Here is an 18,377-nt window from a genome sequence, read left to right as displayed (position 1 = left end):
CATATGTTTTCCTACCAAACGGAGTATACACCACAATTTTTTTTTAATTTATGCTTTGTAGAATAGTTGGCAGTTGTTTGGAAAATACTGTATTATTACATATTAAAATATATATGTAACTAGCTGAGTCAACAGACGTTGTTCTGTAGATAGTAAAAAAAAAACTGTTTTATAGGAATTCGCCAATAATATTTCAAAACATCAACAATTATTTCATAAAAAATGCTGAAATAAAAATATGTCCATACAAAATAAATATTGAAAATAGAAATAACTATGGATCCCAAATCGAAATAAAAACTATCCTATCTCTCAAGTTGGACTAAACTGCACTCCATGAAGTAATCCCCATTTAAATCCGTTCATTACTTTAGGGAGTCCATCGCGGACAAAAAGGTGTCACGTAATTTATATATAAGATATTAGGTGCTGTCACATTGATTGTATCAATGTGACAGCACCTATCGGTGGATGGAATACTATCGGTGGCTCACCACAGGATAGAGATCGCTAGCGGCGCAAGTTCTATTGTGAATTGTACGAATGCACACAATAACATTAAAGTGTGTTAATGTTTAGCTATTTTATTTTAATTTCAATTATTTTTATATTTTTAAAATAATGTTCAGTAAAAAAATTGGGATTGTGAAGAATTTTTAAAAAATGAAGACAATCTAATATAGACGTTTTTGTCTCATATTAGGATTTAAAGGTCACAACTCACTTTATTTACTTGTTCTTCCTTCTTTTTCTTATCAATATCTACAGAATCTGATGTGTGATTGTGTGGTTCCAGTCCTGGTGACGTCAGAGGACTTGCTCCTGGAATTAAAGAAATTGGATCTAACATATCTCTGGTGATTAAGTGTAAAAAAGTTTGAGCGTCAGTGGCGCAAAAGCTAGTGTAGTTGCCTTTCATCCGGTTCAATCTACGTCTGTTTCATTATGTTTTTGGGTTTTCAAAATTCACATTATGTAAGTTTATTCAACACTCTTAAAGTGAAGAAAAACACACTCAAAGTTGTGAGAAAAATTCACCAGCTTGATATGAGCTTGCAAGAACTTGAACCCGGGTTGTTTTCACGCAAAACAGTCGCACAGTAGACGTCAAGTGGCGGAAAATGGCCAGTGAAGTACTTTTACATAAAAATTGGTATCAAGACTGTAGATGACAATTTTGTACACGAACTCATCGCATTCCTATTGACTTAAGAATTATTATAATATTCACCTGAAAGTATGCTGGTCCTAGAGCCGGGTGAATCATTACTATTATTGCTCTCCGTTGTTGCTGATGATGGTACACCGACTCCACTCAACTCAATATCGTCCAGTCCCTTAATGTCATCGTAGATATATTCACTGTCCTCTAAGCCTCTTTCAAGTGACATTCCTATATAGTATTCGACATCTTCCTTTATTCTCTTTATCTGTAACAGGGATTTATAGTCCTTTTTTTTACGTAAATCTTGTTATTTCTCAAGCAAAATCAGTTGATATTATATGTATGACTGAATTGATCAATACTACAAAATAGTGTTTATAAAATGTTGGTAAGAGGTAAATGTAACTTTTTATGTTTTTTTCAAAGTATATATAATAATATATATCCTATATAAATATCATAGATGACTAAAGAATAATATAAGGTAATAATGTAAGGGTTCACTCGGTCTAAATTTCTTTCATGCACCTGTAGACTATAATAGTGCAAAACCAATAAAATATATTTTTAATATTAATGTTACTTAATGTTAACATATTCTTTGATTTCTCAATGAAATATATAAAATTTAATAATCACATCCATTTGTACTGAACATTAAAAATGATGTATATTAGGATTTTTACACATAACTAATCTCAATGGACCCCATTTGATAGGACACAGTAGTACTAGTCGTAACATATACTGAGACAGCCTGAGGCATAATTTACTTCAATACAATGCTGATCCCCATCAGATCCTGTCACCCAAAGGCAAAATACGATGAGACACAAGCCTGTTATTAAACCGGCACCGGCATCCTTGAAACAATACAATTGTAACACAATTTGCAGTAGAAATGGTGGCAGTATCATCGGCATGAACGCAGCACAAACTCTTAGTTGTACTGCTAAATTAATTTTAATACTACTAAAAATTACATGTATATATAACATAAAAGATAAATAAGAAATGACATATTTACCTGGCCAACTTCGACGGACATATTGTCTAACATTCTTAGCAGTGTTTCCAACTTTTTTATATGAAACCTATGTTTTTCGAGTTTCATTTTAAGCTCCTCCATTCTGTCCTGCTTTTCTTTGTCCAAACGCTTCTTCTTACCAACTAATAGTGACTCCACTTCCGATTCAAAGAGATCAATCTGAGAAATGAATAGATTTTTATAAGCAATCTGTTATGTTTTCAAAGTGATAACCCTCACTTCTAGGATTAATACACAAATAAAATTTGAAAAACAAAATTTTATGAATTATGCTGGACTCGAACCCACAACCTCAGCCATTCCATGCCGGTGCTCTAATCAACTGAGCTGAAAATTTTGTTTTTCAAATTTCATTTGTGTATTAATCCTAGAAGATTTTAATAAAATTTATCAACTTAACTATTTCAACAATATATTATTCTGGTACTTAGACAGCCATTGCTGAAAATTGTATTCACTCATGTCTTGTACATACACCAATACACAAGCCCTTATGAAAAGTGGAAGAATACAAGTTCACTGCTGTTTTGCGTCAGAAATATTGACAGTATGGCCCAGAGAGCCCCTACTTAGTACAACAACACTGCATACACCACTTAGTTCTCATGTTATAATACATAAAGAAGAAATATTGTTGTTATCAATTCACATATTAATAAAATTACAGTTGTTCAAAATTATTTATTTAAAAGAGTGTTGGCAGAATTAGTGTTTCATATAATTATTTATTCTATAATGTTACAGTGAAGTCTGAGGATGAAGAAACCTACACACTTCTGCAAATAATTTAAAAAATTGTATGTGAAGTTGATTATATCACATTAAACCAGCAGGTCCAGTAAAAACCACAGACTGAAAAGTGCTTGAACACAGAGCAACCAAAATAAAGCAGTGCAGGTGGCGAGTTGTAGAAATTTTAATTATTAAACATATTGGCTCAGTCATATTTCTTTCTACTATTCATTCTGGAATAGAGTATATGCATGATTTGAAAAAATATTTAAATTTGATTTTTTACATACTAAAAATTATCAAACACATCAAATAATAGATAAAAACATTCTTACTCATTTAAAAAATAAATATTCTTTACCGGCAATATATTTCGGCTATTCAAACGCGTCATTTTGCGCGGGATTTCTGTGACGTCAGAGTCTATCCCAAGAATCTATATTGTACCTACTAATAAATGTATGGCCGGTTTTTTCCTTCGGTCATACTGCGAAAATTACTGAACCGATCGGAATAATTCTTGTACTATTCGATGCGGCGTGTTTCGGATAAGATTTTAGTATATAATATGTTGGTGATTACTTATTTAGAACCTATTTTTTTACCTAGAAATGCCTATAAATTTGCAACACAACTAATTCAGTTCATGAAATTTCACTACATATAGTCATAATTCATACAATGAGCGGGCGCGGGGTCAGCACTTGTCTTGTGTAAACAAATTTGTAACAATTCCGGTGAAATGTATCAAATTTAATTACATTTTGTCATTTATAAAATAATTGACAAAAAGCAAAAACTTACATAAAAGTATTTTCTGGTGCCAAAGATACTTCGAAAAGTAAAAGTGCACTAGATGATAAAGTAAGAGTTCCAAGAGACTCAACTATTCGAGCAAAGTGGTATAAACAGTACCCATTTGACCGCGTGCAACGCAGAGCTGCTCAAATTGTCGGGGACGCAGTGCTCTGTGAACCGTAAGATAACTTGGCGTTGCGTAGGTTCGTCGCTTCATTGTGTTTTAGACCGCATTTATCACGGGGAGTGTTCCGAAGAGCTGTTTGATTGTGGCATATACGTGTGGCGTTCCTCCACAGTGCGGTTTTCAATGAACTTTCGTACAACCAAGCTGTGGAATGAGCTTCGTTCTGCGGTGTTTCCAGGACGATCCGACATGGGTACCTTCAAAAATAGCGCGTACACTTTTTTTAAAGGGCCGGCAACACTCGCACGAGGTATTGCAGGAGAATGTAGCTGGCGGTGACCATTTAACAACAGATGATCCGTACTCTAGTTCGTCCTCTCTTCCATACAAAAAAATCAATAAGCAGAGATAAACTAACTCCAACAACTTGCTTATATTGCTGTCCTATATATTCAAGGTACCTACAAATTTTGAAGTGACTTTAATTATTTTATTTGGTTTATAGTTTGTTTTTTACTTTAAAAATGCAAAAACTTAAAACAGAACCTATCATTGATCTCAACGAGGATCATATGTTAATGATTTTTGATAACAGAAAAAAACAATGGATATGGTAATTCCAATTAAACTATATTTTCTGCATTTATATATTTTGTTCAGTTTTAGAAATTAATTTGAGAAAATATGAATTTAGAAAACTTTAAAATTATATTAATTATCACATAATTACCTTTCACTGTTTTAAATTCAGAAGAAATAAAATCTGGGTTCAAAACACAATTAGGCATCATCGAACAGCATCATAAACACATCTAATTGTGTTTTAACAAATCCACTTTCAGTCATTGTAAATAATAATTATACAGATAATTGAATAATAAAAAACCAACATATAATTTAATATATCGCTAACCACCGAAATTAATATCTAGCAACCACACCATTGATTATGTTTATCTAGACTTTTTTGCAAAATCATAATAAAAAAAATCTATTTGCGATAAAATAAATAATAATAAAGATTAAAAAGAATAATATTTCAACTAAATATAAGTTACATGCATATACCCTATTTATTGGCTTGAAAAATGTTTAAATTGAAAAATTCACACACACACACACACACACACACACACCCATTCTTCATACACAGTGTAAATGAGAAGCCAGTGATGATAAAGAGAAATATCAGCTCACTTGTAAATTAAGTGCATCTATAGAAGAAATAAGCCATGAGGACATCTCCTCCCTCTCTTTTTGCGCAGGGTCAAGTTTTTGAGCAGCTCCAAGACCTTCTTTTGAATATGCTTTTGTTTTTGTTTCTCTTTCCACCACCTTGAACCTCTCCATTTGCTGAAAACACAGTTAAACTTACTGCTGTGGTTTATTAATGATAATAAGACCTACATTAAGAAATAGAGTTGAAACTCGGTGAGCCTTTTTTAAAATAAACAATATTCATTACAATAAAGAGGATTGGTATCATATATATTCATTAATGCGATAGTACCCACAAAAAATTTCTTAACTATTCTTACTGACTAGTAAGGCACAACAGCATATTTAAGAGACAATAGAGACTGGTTCAAGGCATCATAAGTGCCTTGATTCTTAATTTGCCAATGCCACAGACACAGACACAAATATTTTTCTACTGCATTACTATCCAAGCAATTACTTTAGTTAATAGTTATTACAAATTGTTTTGTTCTTTGCTAGCAAAATGGCAATATAAACTAATAACAGAGAAACTGTGAAACCTCATTTAAGTTTTGTTGCTTTATTTATATCATTTTAGGTATTTTGGGCGACAGATACTTGCCAAAGAGATATAGCTTACACCATAGAAATTGACCCATACTCTTATACCACAAGGAAACTTATGGGTCTACAATAATATTAAGGTCTGGTGTGATGAAGTTCAGATCTTCTGGGTATGACAACATTGAAATTTCAAAAGCATCATGTAAAAGTGTTCTCAGAATACATAAACAACTTGAGCCACTCCAGATATTTCACATCATATATGAAGCAGATGATTTCAATCAAATTATTCACAATTCCTCCATATGTACTACCAGTTCTCACAAGGTAACTTATTATACATATATATATATATTTATATATGTAAATATTTTCTATAATTATTATCTCTAATATATAGATAAAGGTTTATCACACACAGTAAAAGCTCCGCAGTGATACTAGAACTAGGCTACAAATACAATTTTATAAGAATGTTTCATCATAAAATTATTTTCTTGCTGTAGTAGTAGTATGTAGCTTTATTTTTACATAGCTCAGTAAGTTTTGTACCTGAGAAATTTGGATTGTCACTATGGAAAAGAAGCTTTTATTCTATTGTAATTTATATGAAAAAGCAGGACAAATGACTGTATGTAACAGCAGGCAAAACTCTCCTATAACAACAGAGGTATCACAAGAGTTTAGGTGACCTTTTCAAGATTAAAGTGTCCAATAAATTCAAAAACCGAAAACACCACCAACATGGCAGGTGAGGATCAACTTGGGGCTCCGTGATGAGAGTCAACAGTTCAACCTATTGCAGCACTTCTAATTACTTACATAGTAAATAATTCATTTTATACACACTCACTGTAATAGCCGAGTATGAATACACTAAACAGCTGGTATTATTAGTCTTTTCAATCTCTGTTCACATATAGCAATAGGAAAGTAATAAATATTTATTCTTATTTCATACCACATATTTACTACAAAAACAACCAGATTATGTAGTTTGAACAGTCTCTACAGTATCATAACCTGCATCCCAAGTGTGACTAACTATATAGCTAACTCAATTATAACTTATAAATTCAAATTCAAATATTTTTATTCAAAATAGGATTTATAATCACTTATTGAACGTCAAAATCTACCACCCATTCAAAAGAGACTGCCTTAAACCTGAGAAGAATGGGCGCAAGAAACTCAGCGGGCTTTTTTTTAATATAAAATATGGATAACAATGTAATACCGTACAATAAACATTAATAATTAAAGAGCCTGAGGGTGTTCGCTTTAATCCCAGTCCGTGGTGTCATTAAGAAAATCGTTTATGCTATAATAACCTTTCCCACACAAACCTTTTTTAACAATTCTTTTAAATTTCGTAACACATTTGTTTTGTACATTTTCTGGGATCATATTGTAGAAGCATATACATCGCCCAACAAAAGACTTACTAACTCGACCCAACCGAGTAGTAGGCATAACAAGTTTATGTTTGTTCCTTATGTTACCATTATGAAAGTTACAGTTTCTAGAAAATTCCTCAATGTGCTTATGAACATACAAAACATTATCAAAAATGTATTGAGAAGCAACAGTCAAAATGTTTATTTCTTTAAATATTTTTCTTAATGATTCTTTAGGACCTAGGTTATAAATAGCGCGAATAGCCCTCTTCTGCAGCACAAAGATAGTATTAATATCGGCCGCACTGCCCCATAACAAAATACCATAGGACATAATACTGAAAATAACAAAAGTATACTAATCTCGCCATATCTATGTCAGTTAACCGTCTGATTTTCTTAACCGCATATGCTGCAGAACTAAGCCTATTCGCCAATCCTTCAATATGGAATCAAGCGTAATGCCAAGAAATATAGCAGATTCCACTGGTTTTACCACCTCATTTAATTAAATATTCGCATCTACATTTGGTTTTATGATTATTTAACAATAAGTTATTGGCGCTAAACCAGTACACAATGTCAGATAAAGCATTGTTTACTTCTTCATATAAAACTTGGCTTTGTTTCACTTTTAATATAAGTGAAGTGTCATCCGCAAACAATACCACCTTGTGTTTTTTTCCTACAAGGTTAGGTAGATCATTTATATAAATTAGGAAGAGGAAGGGTCCAAGAATAGACCCTATAGTACCCCCATACCAAGAGGAGTTCCAGGAGATCTCCTGCCATTCACCTCGACCCTTTGAATCCTATTATTTAAATATGAGATCAGAAGATCGAGTGCAGATCCTCTTATACCATAGTGGCATAGCTTCCTGACCAGCGTTGAATGTTGAACACAATCAAAAGCCTTAGAAAAATTACAGAAGATACCAAGTGCATTCTGTGATTCCTCCCAGGCCTCAAAAATATTCCTAATGAGTTCAACACCTGCATCCGTAGTAGAGTGTCCCCTAGTAAAGCCAAATTGTTTTATATGAAGTAACTTATAAGTATTAAAGTGAGTAAGCATTTGGCTTAAAATAATTTTTTCAAAAATTTTACTAAGGGTCGGCAACACCGAAACAGGGCGATAGTTATTTGGGTCAGAAGAGAGTCCCGATTTAAATATTGGTGTAATTTTACTATACTTCAGAAAGTCAGGAAACACGCCCATGTTCAATACAGCTATTAAAAACTAGTGCTAGATATGGTGCTATGACGTCAATAACAGAACTTATTATTTTTACAGATATGCCCCATATATCAGCAGTTTTTTTCATTTCTAAGGATCTGAAAGTTTTAATTATTTCTGCTGGGCTAACAACACTGAATTTGAAATTTTGTTTAGATTCCTTAACTTTTTCCAAAAGAAGTGACTCGGCAACACTGGTGGAGGAGACAATATTATGTCATTTATATTTAGCATAAAGATTAGTAAATGTGGTGGACTTACAGTTTCTATTAGTTTCCTATAATCTAAAAGAGTACTCTTATCCTTTATCTCTCCAGAAGCTATCCATGATTTTATCTGATCTCGTAGCCTCTGAAGTTTTTTAATTTCCTTCTTAAGATCCGCCTCATACTTCTCTTTCTGGTTACTATTTGTTGCATTGTGTACTTTCTGCCAGATGTCTTCAAATGTCTCCACACCCTCTGTCACCTTTTTTAAACACCTGTCTATTTCACCTGCAATTTCCATTTAAAATGTTGAACAAAAAAGTGAAATATGTAGTCAGTAATACATAAAACTGTATTGTTTTCACATCTTCCACTATAAAAACAATGAAATATCACGTCCCAAACTGAATGTTGTTAGGTCAAACGCACGTAAAACACTATAATTACTTAATATCCACGTATAAATGCTCGAATATTAAACTAAGATTCAGCAACATTTTGTTCACTTTATTGATGATTCTCACAGAAACTAAGTACGGACAATAGAACTCCAGAACACGTATCTTACACAGGTTGGGGTCAATCAATCTTTAACCCGATAACAGATCTATTTACCTTGCAGTTTCCTTGTCGCAGCCATAGCTATTTACACATGTGGACGAACGTTCCGTACATATCCTAAGCATACAAACTATTTACAGGGAAACACGTAAAATTATTGATAAACAGACGAAGTACACATCGAAGCTTTGTCCAAATCAAAGATGGCTACCGTACACCGCTCGGATTGTTGATGACTGAAAACATCCAGGCGATGGGTCACAGAACAATTCTGTCTTGTGCCTGGAATTGTATCCTGTGCAAATTTTTCATAAATAAATATGGAAATGTTGTCACCAAAACAACAAACTTCAAGCTTTATTCAATATGATTTTACTTTACGTCGCGTAGACCATCAGTCAAGAGCGCAGGCGCAAAATAATAGAGCAATAGCAAGGTATAGACAAAAAATACTCTGTTGACAGATGACAGCTAGCTTGGAATATGCATGGGATAAACTTGATACCACATACATACCATGAATTCATGTAAAATTAAACATCTTCCGAAGGATTACTACATAAAAACAGGTGATTTTTATTTTGTTTGAAATATATTGACTATTTGTAAATACTATACTGTAACCTTTAGAGTAATCCGCCTGAGATTCAAGTACACCTTGCGCCATACTTCCGGTCGAGTCCAGCGAAAGCGGTGGCTATGGCATGGTTATAGGGTCTAATCTAGCCTTAGTCATAATTTTCATTCAGCTTCCATGAGAGGTGGTTCCATGTTGTGACCTAAAGGAAAGAACCCAATTGGGCCGGAACGCTCACTCGCCAGTCCCTCTCTCCAACTCAAAACCAACCTGAAAAAGTAACTTTGCCACTCGGCTGTTTTTCGTTCGATCTGTGGACCCCCTAGAGAAAATTGATAGCAAGGATTAAAATGAGATTAATACCCCACGGGGTTACCAGAGTAAGTTAATAAATAAACAGTGTTGTCAAGGAGCTGGATTGCCTCGACATTCACATGAAGGTGAAGTCTATATTGATGAGCTTCAGCATATTTTTGGAAAACTTTGTCAACAAACTCAATGTTAAGGTCCCGATGGAGTTCGCTGTTTCGAATGTACCAAGGTGTGTTCACAATTTCCCTCAATACTCTATTCTGGAAGCGTTGTATGATTTGAATATTTGTTTATTTGGTGCAGCCCCACAGCTGGATCCCAAAAGTCTATACAGGCATTAGGACTTGCTTGACAATAAATCTTTATTTTGTACTGACATCTTAGAGTGTCTTCCTAGTAGCTGGTACATATTTTTAAAAACAAAGTTCCAATTGTTCTCTTTTTTTCTTGACGTGAGCCTTCCAGCCGAGCTTTGCATCAAGAGTCATGCCCAGATATTTGACTGTATTTTCATATGGTACTTTTTTCTTATTAATGTAAACAGGTTCATAATCTGGTTTCTTATTACTAAAGTTTACATGAACAGATTTACTTTCATTAGGTTTAATTCTCCAATTTTTAGGCCACTTAACTACTGTGTTTACCTCTATTTGAACTTTCTCTGCCGCTTCTTAATGGTAACTATCCACGCCCATTAAAGCAGTATAATCAGCAAAGGTCGCAACAGCGTTATTTTCTATTTCAGGAATATCATTTGTGTATAGTACAGGACCGGACCTAATACACTTCCTTGAGGCACTCCAGCTTTTATCTCATTCATTTCTGAACAGATATCCTCTTGTCATATCCTAAAATATCTATTCGTAATATAAAATTCAAGAATAGCTGCAAATGATTTTGTTAAAGCCTTTCTTGGCTTGTAAATAAGGCCTTCATGCGAAACTTTATCGAAAACCTGTGCCACGTCCAGAAATATTGTGGAGCAGACTTCTTTGTTTTCTAAAGATTTTTCTATAATATTGCAAATTCTATGCACTAGATCAATAGTTGAGTGTTTTTCGCGGAAACCAAACTGGAATCAGATTCTTAATCTCTATTATAGGCTTTAGCCGTTTAAGTAGCAACTTCTCAAAAAGCTTGGACATTACAGGAAGCAGGGAAATTGCCCTGTTTGATGTTGTTTGGTTCGGTGGTATTCCTGGTTTTGCAATCATGATGACTTCAGCAACTTTCCACAGATCTGGTACATGTCGTAATGTAATTGCACAATCAATAAGGGTCGTTAATCTAACGAGACTTTTTTTGGGAGTTGGTGAAAAATTTCTCCGGATATCAAATCATATCCAGGAGCTTTATTTTTACTTATATTATATTTTATTTCTCTCAAAACTTCCTTAGGTGAACAGATCTTAATATCCTCCTGTCCTGTTTGGAGATTAAAATAATCTATACTGTCTGGTGTAAGCGTGTCGTTAGGATCACACTCATTTGGGCGAAAAATCGTTTTAAGGTGATCGGAAAATATTTGAACTTTTTGCTCATTGTTCACGGCCCATTTCCCATCTATTTCTTTTACAGGAGGTATTTCGCTAATGGGGCGTTTAAGTCTTTTAGTAAGCTTCCATAGAGATTTGTCTGTTTTCTTGTTTTCTTAATTAAATTAGGAGCATTGTACCAAGCGGTGCTTCGAATCAGTTTCACAAACTTTTCAACTTCTCCATTTAGCTTATATTTACGTAAATGAAAATCAAAATTAGGTTTGAAAGGTTATATTTTCTGATTTCTGCTTAGAAAGACTTTTGCAGCGTAATATTTAACTTAACAATATATTTCAGAATATGAAATATATACAACACTTAACATTTTACTTCACCACATAAATAAATACATTTACGCAATTTTTTAAATAAATGACGATCCCAACCGACGACTGGCATGCGGCCAAGCGTCGGTTTGGATCGTGTAGGTTACGACCGAGCAACAAAACAGACTCACTGAAAAAACATATTGTTTTCGTCTATTTAGTTCCTGGTAGTTCGTGTATGTTGTGAATTCGTTTATGCACTGGATTATTATTTACTTGTCATTTCCAGGTAAGCATATTCCTTATTCAAAGTAACGAAGGTCGTATTAGAATCAGCTTTCTTTAATCATTGTTGTAACAACGATGATATACCTAGTGACATAATCTGTAATTTGACATAAGGTTACCTAGCTTTAAGGACTCTAATCTCTATGGACTATAGCCATAGTTAATTTCATACTATAGTCCCTTGCTATAATATCATTCCATATCCATTTAATATAAAAATATAATATTAATATTTTTATATTAAATGGATCAAAGCGCAAGATACTCTTTTATTATCTATAACTTATACGTCTAGAAACTAGATAGACTAATAGCTATAAACACTTTGAAATAATAGCGGCGAACTGTTAACCTCTGTTGTCAAACGCACGCAGGCTAAAACAAAGTGACATTCATATCGCGAGGGTAAGACGTAGCTAATACGAGTAGCTTGTCACACTTAAGTAATAAACCTGGCCTGCGTTTTCTAACAACAAGAGGAGAGCCTCTTATCTGGATAGAGATCCAGACGTATTAATTAACTAAGTTTAATTACAAGAGTTTATCCTATAATTCATGATAATTTATTGAATATTATAATTTGTCAATAATGTATCAACACTTTTTAAAAATGCTGTGTAAACAGCTGATTAAATATAAGTAACAAAATAATGATTAACCAATGAAGTTATTTTTAGTGAAATGTTCTTTACCTGAATTTAAGCATTGATTTAAGACATATAGTGAAGCAGTAATGTGTTAGCATTCGGTACTGTGTTTCGTTCTGAAGGGCGCCGTAGCTAGTGAAATTACTGGGCAAATGAGACTAAACATCTTTTGTTTCAAGGTGATGAGCGTAATTGAAGTGCCGCTCAGAGTTTTTGGGCGTATCAATTACCATCAGCTGAACGTCATGCTCGTCTCGTACCTTTTCATCATAAAAAAAAGACATGTGATACTTATTTTTATACTACCTATCTACTTGAGCCCCCTGAGGATACTAAAGGGGAATAGTTTCTCTATTCGATAGCCAAAACTGACTTACTATACCTATAAATGTGGGCTCCCGCAACAGTTAATGTCATCTTTCAAGTTTCAACACATTTGAATGGTTCCTCTTTCCTAACAGTGAATATCCAATGTATTTAATTTCAAATTGTTTAAAAATCGATACAGTCGCAATTTTTATAATAAATATTTATTTTGGTTGCGTTTCTAATATTACAATAGAGAAGTGATTAGATAAATTTTTGGAGAAGTAGGTGTTAATTAATGTGGCTGATACGGGTAGAAAAATCTACAGCTACCCAATTACGAACATTTTCAATAATTGGAGAAGCTTTATAATCTATATATATATATATATACATAAGAGATTTCCACGTATATAGTCACTCATCACGATATCTCTGGAACCATAAGGCGCAGAGACTTGAAATTTGGTAGAAATATTCCTTTCGCCGAGTAGAGATCAGCTAAGAACGGATTTAAAGAAATTCCATCCGCAAGAGTTTTTTTTTATAACAGAACAACGTCTGTCGGGTCCGCTAGACTATAGCTATGAAATAGTACCAACTTCGCGGGAAGTTAATGTCAGAGGTAAAAAACTGTGAACGGACTGTAAAATGTCAATATAAGATTAATATACGGCTTTTTATATACCATGAATCAAATTTTAAATAAAGACACTTATTTACACGTTTATAGCACTTTGATCATTTTATCTAACTTACTCACTTGGCTTTAGCTTAACAGAGCTTATCGTAAATAGTTATCATATCCTTAAATAAGTTTTTGCAATAGTTTTTTATAAAAATAACGGTAAAAGGCGCGAACGTTGAATAAAATTAAATATATATATTTATTCACAAAATGGATACATACTCGTAAAAATAAAATTAAGTTAGAGCTCAGGTTCATGAGTGAGCTTCAAGTCAAAGTTTTAATGAGTTCTGAGTAAAATATTTAATACAAGTAAAGTACTTACTCCTTTCTTAAATTAATATAATATACGTAACCATTATCTATGAATATAAACGCGTATTATACATATTGATTTATGACTTTGGCAGTGATCTGGCTGTGTGTGTGTAAAAAATAGAGACTCTTCTAGTATTCAGAGCCGGCTAACCTGCGAGAGGGTTTATTAGCATTAATTCACAAAAACTTTGCCTAGGCAGCTGTTCGGCAAACCAGTATTTCTAAGCTTCGGGCTTATTAGAATTGATTCACGTTTTTGGAAACTCCAGAATCTCAGTTGCGGGAAACTTTAAATTATTGAAGGCGTAGTTTGAAGGGTTAAATGTTACACAGCTTTAACTTATGTGCGGGAGGCCTTACAAATACAACACAGTTTCATAGATCATGATTCCCGTTAGAAACGAAAACATAAGTGCCGTTTACCATATTTATTTCGCCCATCATTTCGCCCATCATTTCGCCCAAGTAGAATATGGTGAAATATATAATATACTATCTTGATTATTTCTAATCTGATTGGATTGTTATAAAAACTAACTGTTACCGAGCTTGCAAAAAATCTGTGAAAACCTCTTTCAAATGGGCTTATTAGATTCTGAGATTATAATTTATTACAAACAAAATTCAAAAATTATTGTTTTGGTGTCGCTTATACGTGTATTTTGTTTTAAATATTTTATGGACAGACATACTTCACTGACCAATACATTTATAAAGCATTGTTCATTATCTAGCTGGAATTAATTAATTAAACAATCATAACACCAGGCACTGGATAAAAATTACAAACACACAGACGTAGAAATGTATTAAACATTTTCTGAAAAGCTTGATATTATAATTCAAGACCTTAGGCTTCTTAGTTCTCCAGTACTTAACGACATTATTACATAAGTTCATTTGTAGGGATAGAATAGAAATATATAAATGTATAATCCCGTGACACGTAATTTATATATATATATATATATATATAAATTACGTGCCACGTTCTTCGTCCGCGATGGAATTGAACGGAATTTAATAGGGATTACTTCATGAGAGATAGGATAATTATGTATATTTATAGGATTATATATATATATATATATGTATGTTATTGTCACTCTTCTATCATGATGTATATACATATATACATTTATATATTTCTATTCTATCCCTACAAATGAACTTATGTAATAATGTCGTTAAGTACTGGAGAACTAAGAAGCCTAAGGTCTTGAATTATAATATCAAGCTTTTCAGAAAATGTTTAATACATTTCTACGTCTGTGTGTTTGTAATTTTTATCCAGTGCCTGGTGTAATGATTTTTTAATTAATTAATTCCGGCTAGATAATGAACAATGCTTTCGATTTGGGACCCATAATTATTTTTATTTTCAATGTATGTTTAGTATGGACATATTTTCTATGAGAGAATTTACTGACGCACGGTTTGACAGTTCCACTGTGAAACAATTTCACTAGTTATAGTGACAGGAGCATTTTTTACGAATTTAATCTTGATGTATTGAAATATTATTGCCAAACTTTTTTAATATCTACAGAACAACGTCTGTCGGGTCAGCTTGTATATATATATATCATGGGGAGTGACAATAACACAGAGTCATGAAGCTACATCAGTTCGTAAAGAGGCTTTGACATGGGGTGAAGCAATGATAAGAAACTCCCAGCCCATCTTTTAAATCATATTATAACAAAATTTAATACTTTACAATCTTTGGCCTTCTAAAATCAAACTCAACATCTTAGACAACATATTATTACTGATAAAGAGGTATTATTGATTAAGTATGCAAAATGCTTAACACATTTTTTTCCGGGATTGAAGAAATACTACGAACGATATTATCGACATATTATATTCTATATTCACAATATTTATGTAGTCATAGTATTGTAAATATGTATGTAGTAGAAATGTTTCACAAAGCTGTAATAAAAATAGGTCCACAGTTAGTAAATTCACTGGATATATTGTAAAACTGCATAATGTCAAGCGCACAACGTATGTGTCAATTGTTGCTTAAACAGCGCTGATGGCGCAAGAAGTTTTTTTATGGAATAGGGGGACAAACGAGCGTACGGGGGTCACCTGGTGTTAAGTGATCACCGCCGCCCACATTCTCTTGCAACACCAGAGGAATCACAAGAGCGTTGCCGGCCTTTAAGTAAGGTGTACGCGCTTTTTTTGAATGTACCCATGTCGTATCGTCCCGGAAACACCGCAAAAGGAAGCTCATTCCACAGTTTTGTAGTACATGGAAAAAAGCTCCTTTAAAACCGCACTGTGGAGGACCGCCACACACGTAAGTAGCACCGTTGGCTCTCACCGTGACCGCCGCTTGCCCGCCATTGTAATAAATAATGTTTTCAGTTTTCGAATTCATATTAACGTTTTTTCGACGCTTTATACGGTTGGCAACGCTCTTGTGATTTCTTTGATGATACAAGAGATCTTGTCCATAAGAATAACTTGTCACTTCGTGGGATCAGTTAACGGCGACAATATCCGCGTACAGAAACGACTTAGAGACCCTTAAGTAGCAAATCAAATCAAATCAAAATAGAATAATAATTCAATCAAATCAAATCAAAATAACTTTATTTATGTAGGTCACGGAAATGATACTTATGAATTTTAAAAAAACTTATAGAATTTACCGCTACTTCGTATAGGGTTGAGCTAATGAGAAGAAGTTGCAAGAAACTCATTGCCACTCTTTTAAAACAATATTTACATTTTTATCGTTTTACAAATCATTTCAATAACAATATATGTATGCTGCCAGTATTCTTGGTACGCTTCCACGTAATGATAGTTTTAATTTTATGTAGTCGTAGTATTGTAAGTATAGTTATAAGATTTGTTTTGATTAAATAAATAATTAATATATGTATTATGTAAAGTGATTCCTCTTGAAAATCTACATAGTACCATTATATATATTTCGTGGGTATAGTATAAAGCAGTGTTTTTCAATCTGTGGGTCGCGACCTCTAGGGGCGTTGCAAAGCCTTACTTGGGGTCGCCGGCAAAAGGAAAATGAACAAAAAAAACACAATTTTATTGACAAGCATGCAATTGTTTAATTTTCAAAAGTCAAATCATGGTGCTATTTTTGAAATGTTAAAATTAATCATTTTCTAAATGAATTCTATTTCTCTTTTTAGTTTTAATGTCCACCATTGAAGAGAACGTTAGTTCACACAGGTATGAAGAGGCGAATGGTATTAATAACTTTAGAGCTTCCCGCACTCTAGATATTTTTTTTCATCCAAAACACTTCAAAAACTTTCTGTACAAACTCATTATGGTAGTCTTTTAAAATTATTTTATAAATTATGTATCTGACTGACAAGTGAATCGCCAGAATTTTTCAAGCTGTAATGGGGTCGCGAGGTAAATATGATTGAAAAACATTGGTTTAAGATAAAAATGTATAACGCTTCTGAAAAACTCAAAATAAAAATCGCGATACAAAAATAGTTGTAGATCGTAGACGGGTGAAAATTTGAAGTTGTATGTATTTTTCAATGCTGAATCATAATTAAATAAAAATAAAAAAGATTTGTCAAAAAAATAAAACAAATATATTTAGGGGTGGGTCATCCTTATCATTTAGGGGTATGAAAAATAGATGTTTACCGATTCTCAGACGGCTCAGCCGTTTCGGAGGAGCTTGATAACAAACACCGGGATACGAGAATTTTATATATTAGATGTAAAATAATGAAGTTATAAATAGCATAATGCTTAACTTTGACATTTCGTTTGACATTTATAAGTGTCACAATTTTTTACCTACACGAATAAATAGCTATTTATTTGAAAGTAGAAGCGCTAGTCTGTCGATCAACTTGTCGGATTTGAATAATTATTTTTACGCATCGTAGGTACGTTACATTGTGCTACATTTCACAGCTGTATATCAAGCAGCGCCAAAGAAAGCAACACTCCCAAACTGTTTTATCCTCCTATACACTCTCGAAATGTATAACAAACATAATAAATAAATTATGCGCGAGCGAAACCGCAGGGCACAGCTATCTTCTATAAATTATATTCTTATCTATTATATATAAAAATATTCATGTTTGCTGTTCGTTAGTCTCGCTAAAACTCGAGAACGGCTGGACCGATTTGGCTTATTTTGGTCTTGAATTATTTGTGGAAGTCCAGAGAAGGTTTAAAAGGTGAATAAATAGGAAAATGCTGCTAAATTAAATTAAATAAAAACAACAAATTTATTTTTCCTTTGATGTGTCCATACATAATTTCTATGAGAGAATTTATTGACGCACGGTTTGACAGTTCTGCTGTGAAACAATTTCATTACGACAGCAGGGTGCATATTTTACGAAGTAGGTAATTTTTGATGTTATGATATATTATT

General features: G+C 33.2%; 1 protein-coding gene across 4 annotated transcripts in view; it reads right to left on the bottom strand.

The window, feature by feature from the left end:
* LOC126979166 (CCR4-NOT transcription complex subunit 3) overlaps positions 1-9,435 on the bottom strand; it is a 101,999-nt gene extending 92,564 nt beyond the window's left edge. For 3 of the 4 annotated variants that reach the window (XR_007732757.1, XR_007732758.1, XM_050828413.1), the window contains exons 1-6: positions 9,090-9,435; positions 8,530-8,762; positions 5,068-5,223; positions 2,193-2,372; positions 1,232-1,451; positions 725-822 (exon numbers count right to left, since the gene is read on the bottom strand). Coding sequence is in view for 2 of the 4 variants with exons in the window: in XM_050828413.1 (XP_050684370.1) it covers positions 725-822; positions 1,232-1,451; positions 2,193-2,372; positions 5,068-5,223; positions 8,530-8,762; positions 9,090-9,114 (912 nt within the window). In the remaining 2 variants the exon portion in view is untranslated. The remainder of the gene's footprint in view (positions 1-724; positions 823-1,231; positions 1,452-2,192; positions 2,373-5,067; positions 5,224-8,529; positions 8,763-9,089) is intronic. The other variant, XM_050828425.1, reaches the window with a different exon arrangement.
* Positions 9,436-18,377: the final 8,942 nt, after the last annotated feature.

The sequence above is a fragment of the Leptidea sinapis genome, chromosome 3 (genome assembly GCF_905404315.1).
Source record: "Leptidea sinapis chromosome 3, ilLepSina1.1, whole genome shotgun sequence".
Lineage (NCBI taxonomy): Eukaryota > Metazoa > Arthropoda > Insecta > Lepidoptera > Pieridae > Leptidea > Leptidea sinapis.
Note: the sequence above shows the minus strand (reverse complement) of the source record. Positions and strands in the feature narration are given on the sequence as shown.